The sequence below is a fragment of the Vipera berus genome (genome assembly GCF_964194415.1).
Source record: "Vipera berus genome assembly, chromosome: 1".
NCBI classification, from domain to species: domain Eukaryota; kingdom Metazoa; phylum Chordata; class Lepidosauria; order Squamata; family Viperidae; genus Vipera; species Vipera berus.
In genome coordinates, this window is record NC_138202.1 from 26,118,383 (window position 1) to 26,125,688 (window position 7,306).

General features: G+C 38.0%; 1 protein-coding gene across 2 annotated transcripts in view; it reads right to left on the bottom strand.

Moving 5' to 3' along the window:
* Positions 1–841: 841 nt before the first annotated feature.
* Positions 842–7,306, bottom strand: part of AP5M1 (adaptor related protein complex 5 subunit mu 1) — a 17,032-nt gene continuing 10,567 nt past the window's right edge. The window contains exons 4-9 of one of the 2 annotated variants that reach the window (XM_081339395.1): positions 7,222–7,306; positions 6,343–6,482; positions 3,336–3,421; positions 2,071–2,186; positions 1,328–1,424; positions 842–1,068 (exon numbers count right to left, since the gene is read on the bottom strand). The exon at positions 7,222–7,306 is cut by the window's right edge and continues 143 nt beyond it. In XM_081339395.1, the coding sequence (XP_081195521.1) occupies positions 986–1,068; positions 1,328–1,424; positions 2,071–2,186; positions 3,336–3,421; positions 6,343–6,482; positions 7,222–7,306 (607 nt within the window). In that variant the 3' untranslated portion in view covers positions 842–985. The remainder of the gene's footprint in view (positions 1,069–1,327; positions 1,425–2,070; positions 2,187–3,335; positions 3,422–6,342; positions 6,483–7,221) is intronic. The other variant, XR_014027946.1, reaches the window with a different exon arrangement.

Here is a 7,306-nt window from a genome sequence, read left to right on the forward strand (position 1 = left end):
CGAATGACTAACGGTGTTAAAAACTGTCTGGATATCAATATGCTCAGGCAAACATTTTAAATACATTCTTCCTCTTGAAGATCTTTTCCTAAGATACAGAAGATTAGTTCCTTTATCATCCCTATACTATGGAATGAACTTCCATAGGAACTGTACTTGCACTACTTCACTTTTAAGAAAATAGTTAAGACACACACCTTAAATCTGTTTTTTAAAATTATTTTAACAATAGGCTGCATGTTGCTTTTTTTGCTTTTAAAAAGTTTTTATTTGTATATATGATTTTATGCTGTAAATTGTCTTGATAGTTCTTATTTATATTGAATACAAATAACATGAATAAATTCAGCTACTTCTGACTGGAAACTATACTTTTAAAAATTATCTGTAAAACTAGAATACCAATGGTTTTTATGTAAGTATAAGGAGTGAAGTAGCTGTCAGTATAAATTGCTGCCCCTCTCAGGAATAAAAGCAGCAAAGAAAAGTGGAAACTTATGTATAACAAGATTAAATCTACAAATTCAAGAATATTTTCTACAGTTTAAACTCATATATCCAATGCATCTGGAGTACATCTAATTTGGTAGAAAGAGACTGTGGTTGCTCAATGTAAAAAGGTAAATACTTTTCAGTATGTATATAGTCAGAGGTACTTTTAAATTTCTATTTCTTCAAAACAGAATGTATAGAAACGATGCTCAACGACTTAGTTAAGGTTGGGAAATGTGACAGTAAAATCAACAATACACACAAGAAAGATTTTAATTTCCAAGTAATGTATTTGGCACCAGGTAAGTTTGATTGTCTAAGAGTTATATATCATGCAATATCTCTAATAGCATACTCACAGAGAAACTTTAGTCATTTTAAATAATAGAAAAATGATCATTTAATATTTTGTTTTACCTCGAACAGAAGCTTCAGAATGGATGTAAAACACTTTGGCAATACATTTTTCCTAGTACAAAACTGAATAGAAAATTTAGAAAAGTAAAGTTCTATATACAACAGGTGCTGGGGCTTTGGAATTCCAGATGTAGTAATCTGATGAAAGTACCTCACGAGCTAAAATTCAAAGAAATGGAGAAGGTAAGTTCTTAGATTGATTATATCATGATGTACAAAATACATTTCATTTTTTAAAATTTAAAAAAAACAGATGCTTTCATAAGACATAATAAAGTGGCAGAATATTCTAACATAGAGATACATGCTTCATTAAAAACTTACAATTTTCAGACCAATACACAACAAACAGGCATAAAAGTTTGGAAGTTAAATGTATTTGCTTCAATTCAAATTGCCAAAGATGTAATATGCTCACCTGTACTGATCTTGGCTTTGCCCGATGAAAAGACCTGGATGGAATGTTGGTCTGTGTAACATCCAGTAAGTGTGAAATCCAAGATTTTAAAATAAAGCTAAAGACAACCAAGCAAAGAACACTGAGAAAGAGATGCAGTGACTCTCATTTCTGGTTTTTTGAGCGGGGGGGGGGGGAGAGGGGAGCAATATACTAGCAATTTATATATAATTGATGAACTACAAAGAAATGCAGCAATCAATTTAAATGTGCAGATGATTGGTCTACATAACACAAAGATCTATATGTCAATCTACAGCAGGGGTGTCAAACTGCTGGCCTGCGGATGCATCACATGCAGGCCACGCCCACCCTGGCTCTGCAAAGGCAAAAAATGTTGCGATATGTCACGTGATGCGATTGAGTTTGACACCCGTGATCTACAGTAAAGGCTGACTTCCTTATTTATTTGTTTTAAACTGAAAACTACCGTAAGTTAGCTACACCATAGCTTTTTGAGTAATTTTTACCTTGATAAGATTTGATTTTTTAAAAAAGTTGGAGAGATTGGTTCTTACAATGGTAATTTTCTCATACATACAACTGATTCTGAAAATGAGATCTCTTGGAAAGATTCATATTGTTCCTTTACGCAACTTGAAAGCCCACAGCACCTAGGAACTGCCATCCTCTGAGCACTTGGATACCATTTTCCATTGACTGCAAAGCCAGATAGCTAACATCTAGTTTTCCCCACAACTTACTTTGATGTATGCAGTATTTCCAGTACAAACAGCATCCACTGGCTGATCCTGATTTGTTGGACCAAAAGCAACAGTCCCAGTAAGAGAAATTTCCAGTGATTTTGGAAATTTTTGTCCTTTAGAGTTAAGAAAAAGAGGCTAGAAATATTTCACAGGAATGACATTAACATTTATATGGCACTTCTACAGGATAAATTATGTAGGATAAAGATCTGTTGGTCCTACATAAAACAGAGATGGGGGAAAGTCAAGAACAAAGGCTGTGTTTGGAGGAGGAACATTTTACCAGTCAGAATACATCTTCTTGCAATGTACCTCAGTGTAATTTTTGGTCAGACTCACTTTTGATATTGGAGCCTAACTCAGAAAAAGCAGGAAAGTTTGCAAGATATCTCAGAAAAAAAAATCCAAAGGAATCCTGGCTTGCAATGATGTTCGTGGAAGAGGTGGACATATGAGAAAATGACCAAGAAAAAAAAATCCTCCAGGTGCCATTAAGGTTTGCAAAGAATTAATAGCCTATTTTCAGAAACAGATACTAGAATTAGTGCACTGTGTGTGGAAAATAAAAATGGAAGGGATCCAGGAAGATAATAAAGCAGAGGAGTGTAGTTTACAGCTAACTACAGCTTTCAAAGCCCTCCAAGTTTACAGAGTTGAAAATTTTCACAAAAATAATTAAAGTAAGCACGATAAACCTTACAGTTATTTTGTATTGATCCTATCTACATGGGCCAAAATATTTGGCCTGTCAGCTGATGATACCACAACACTGCCATGTATTCTGCGGCTATGAAACCTCGCCAAAGTGCACCTTTAGCTGCAAATAAAAGATTGCTCGTGCCTTTTGATCTCATCTGCTACTTTGGAAAAAAAATCTGGAAAGATGGTAAGACAGAATATGGTACTTTACCAAGCAACTTAATTTCATTCCAGATGGAGAAGACAAGTACAGGCCTAGATGAAAGAATCTATCTTTGGAATTGTTTGGTTTATCAGAGACCTCTAGTATATTTTTAGGAACATGGAAAGGTGCTGTATATTAGCATTGCTCTGTTTAAGCCCAGTTTTGTCAACACAGTGCTTCCAGCAGCCTTTGGATAGGAATTTCCCCCACTTTATTTGGAACTGTCCAGAATTAAATGATAAAGCACAATATAAAATAAATTCCTTCCTTCATTAGTAAACAAAGCAGCCTGCAAGGTGTTTCCAAATGAGGTTGAGCCTTTCCTTGGATCAGATGGGGCCAAATATACTTAACTTACCTATGAACCAAATCAGTAAGCTTTTCTCTTTTGATACCTCCAGTTGGCCATAGCTGATTTTGTATTCCAAGTGTGTAATGGGACCTCTAAGAATCAAGAGCAAAGCATTATTACTTATTGCAGAATGGTAGTCTAAATGACCTTATTATTTAATAAAGCAATTTTGAGTAATTTCTGAACAACTAAGAAAATAGCACATGCCTTTTCTATGAATTATATCTGACACAAATCAACAATTTATATTAGTTATTCCCACTCTTGGTGCCCTGTAGATATATGGATTTCAATTTCCAGAATTCTCAGCAATGGACATGCTTGTGGGGATAATTGTGGCATATAAAATCCTTACATCTGGAATGTGTCCAGTTTTCTGGAAGGCTGGTAACTAAATAAATTCCACATTAAAGACATGGCTTTGGGATTTCAAATGATTGCAATACAGAAAACTTACAATAAAGCACATTGCAATTTTGAAATTCACCTAACACTGATTTCCTCAGTGCTCATTTTCACCTTCTCTTTTTCAAAGCTTCATATGCTATTTCAGTATTCAAGTTAACTATGCTGTGTTCTATACAGGTAGCCCTTGCTTAATGCTCCTAAATGGAACCGGCAATGCTGCTACTAAGCAAAGTGGTTGCTAAGTGGGAAATCACATGACCATGACTGTGTTCTTTTGGCTAGAAACAAGACTACTCAAGTTTTACACACTCGGCCTTTTTTTTTTCTTTTACTCCTAACTACTCCTCTGCCCTTTGGAATGCTCAACTGGCTGCTTATTGTCTTGTATTGCACTGAAAGCCGAGGGCTGGGAGCCATGGGTGCACTACAGAAACAGCTTATAGCAATAGCACTTAGACTTATATACTGCTTCACAGTGCTTTACAGCCTTCTCTAAGTGGTTTACAGAGTCAGCCTATTGCTCCCAACAATCTGGGTCCTCACTGATGCTCTCTAGAGAAAACAGAAAATGTAGAAACTGTATTCTCTACAGCAGTCTACAGAAATCACAGAGGGGAGAGACTTGATCTTGCTAGGGTGGGGTTTCAGTATGATCCTCTCCATCTAAACCCCTTAGCTTCCAGAACCTCAATAGCATCACTTGGACATCAAGAGCTGAGAGATATAACTGGCTATAATCAGCACATTGCTACCTGACACCCCATGTTGATATCTGGCAACCTCAGGTAGATGTTAAAACAAGAGTGGGGAGGGAATTGAGTCCTGGGATATACCACAAAGAAAGGATTAAGAGCTAGAATTCTCCCCGTTTAAACGCCATCCAGAACTGCACTGAAGTAAAAACAGTGCAACACTATGTTTCCTGCTCATAAGCCTGCGTCTGTAGAGAGGTATATCATGACTGATAGTATTAAAGGCCACTGAGAGATTAAGGAAGGCCAGAATATATGCACTACCCTTATTCTGATTCCATCACTGGTCATCTACAAGCATGATCAATGTCATCTCTATACTGTGTTCAGACTTGAAAGTCAACTGAAAGGAATCTCAATAATCTGTTTCCTCAAGAGCCTTGTGAAGCTGCTGGCTGACCACTTTTCAACAACATATCTCCAAAAGGAAAGTCAGAAGACAATTCAGAAATCATCCACCACTACTTGGTCAAGGAATAGCCTCTTGAGGAAGGGATGGACACTGCTCAGGCAGATTCATCCCTTCATTCAAGAATGAATTCCCCACTCTTGAGACACAACTACTTGTCATCTTCCAGAAAAGCAATAGCATTAAGACTTAGATACCACTTCACAGTGCTTTACAGCCCTCTCTAAGCGATTTACAGAGTCAGCACATGGCCCACAGCTATCTGGGTCCTCATTTTACTGACCTTGGAAGGATGGAAGGCTGAATCAACCTTGAGCTGGCTAGAATTGAACTCCTGGCAGTCAGCAGAATTAGCCTGCAATACTGCATTCTAACCACTGTGCCACTAGTAAGGTAAAGGTAAAGGTTCCGCCGCACATGCGTGCTAGTCGTTTCCAACTCTAGGGGCCGGTGCTCATCTCCGTTTCAGAGCCGAAGAGCCAGCGCTTGTCCGAGGACGTCTCCGTGGTCATGTGGCCAGCATGACTAGATGCCAAAGGCGCACGGAATGCTGTTACCTTCCCACTGTAGTGGTCCCTATTTTTCTACTTGCATTTTTATGTGCTTTTGAACTGCTAGGTTGGCAGAAGCTGGGACGAGTAACAGGCGCTCACTCTGTTACGTTACGCGGCACTTGGGATTCGACCCGCCAAACTGCCGACCTTCTGATTGACAAGCTCAGCGTCCTAACCCACTGAGCCACCGCGTCCCTATACTGTGCCACTATGGCTCTCAATAATGCTTTAACCAACCAAAGAGGGATCTACTGAGTTTACATTCTTAGGCCTAAGGAGCCTGCTCACTTCCCACATAACCAGATGATTAATCAAGTCAGCTAACAGTTAATCTAAATGATTTTATTTGCCAGATCTCTTGAAAAAAAATGTCACAACAGCCCTTCAGATGATTTTCTGAATCATCTCTCTTTCCTCATGGAGGTTTAGAGCAGGTTACCTTTAACAGGGCCACAGGGTGGCAAAATGCAGAGGAAAGATGAGAGGAAAAATACTGGGATTTTGCCACTCTTATTGTCATGATGTCATCCTTAATAATGGCCATTATCTGTGTTCAGTCAGGCATGTCCTTTACCTTCCTACAGTGGTACTCTGCTGCTTCATCTCTCAGAGCCAATCTGAGCCAAGACTCCAGCCACCCTCTGACTCCAAGAGGAAAATAAGGCCTGTGTACAATAAACAGTCAGAAACCTCCTCAAGCACCCCCTAAAACCCAATAGGTATCTGGAAGACCAATAAAATGGTTCCTACACTCAGCTACTCTGCCCCCACCCCGCCCCACCCCCCAAAAAAATTCTATAAATGCAGATTTTTCAAGTACTCCCCAAACAGCAGTCTCTATAAAGAAGTCTTTGTTTTGTTGATTTGAGGGAGGGAGGGATTATTCTCACCTGTTAAAAAAGGGAATATAAGCTTTGCAGTATTCAAAAGTATTTTTTATACTTTCGTGAAGTTTCAAGTGAATTGTGAACTTCCATTGTGATTCTTCTTCTTTCAACTGATAAAATCCCAAAATAGGTGGAACAGGTACCTGGTTGGGATGCACAGAGATAAATAGCTGAATTTGTTATATTTCTAAATTAAAATCATTTAATGTATTCTATAAATTGTTGGTTTCCATTTTAGTATGTTGTAAAGCTACCCTTAGGCTTCTTTTGGAAGTATGTGATAAGGGTGCACATTCTAAAATAAAATAAATTAAAATAGGATGACAGCTTCCAGATGTCAGATATAAACTCTGTGATTGCTAAACAGTAAGATAATTAGGCAGAGAGTGCTTAATTCTAATGGAAAATAGGAATTAACAACTCATTTGCAAGCTAGATTCTCTAAACCACTGATCAGCAGGGTGCTGGAAATATTTCTAGGATGAAGGCCAAAAGCTCTCCTAACACCACACAAAGCATGTAATGAGCTGGAGGGTTATTGCTAACTTGAAAATTCCTTTCAGAATCACATAGTTGAGAAGGGATCATCTGTCATGTTGAGAAGCCAAGCTATTGCCAAGGAAGATACTGGGGCTGCCTTGTCTTTCAGAGATGAAAATTTAGGTAAAAATCAACTCACATGTAAAAACATTACTCATTAAAAGTTCAGTTTAAGGCATTTTTTCATAATAAATTTAGATGAGCATTGTTACTTCAATATCCTTAACAAGTGTAGTCAAACTGTCCTATCAACGTTTTCCCCCCTAGTTTGATATAGGAGCCTTTGGTAAACATTAGATGATGTTGTTCCTGACTGGTTTATTACAAATCTTGAAAACTTACCTGGGAAGTGTAAAAGCACAGATTAAACAGATCTGAAGGCGGTATAAGAGGGAATCTGTAAGGTCCACTGAAAGCTGAGTCATCC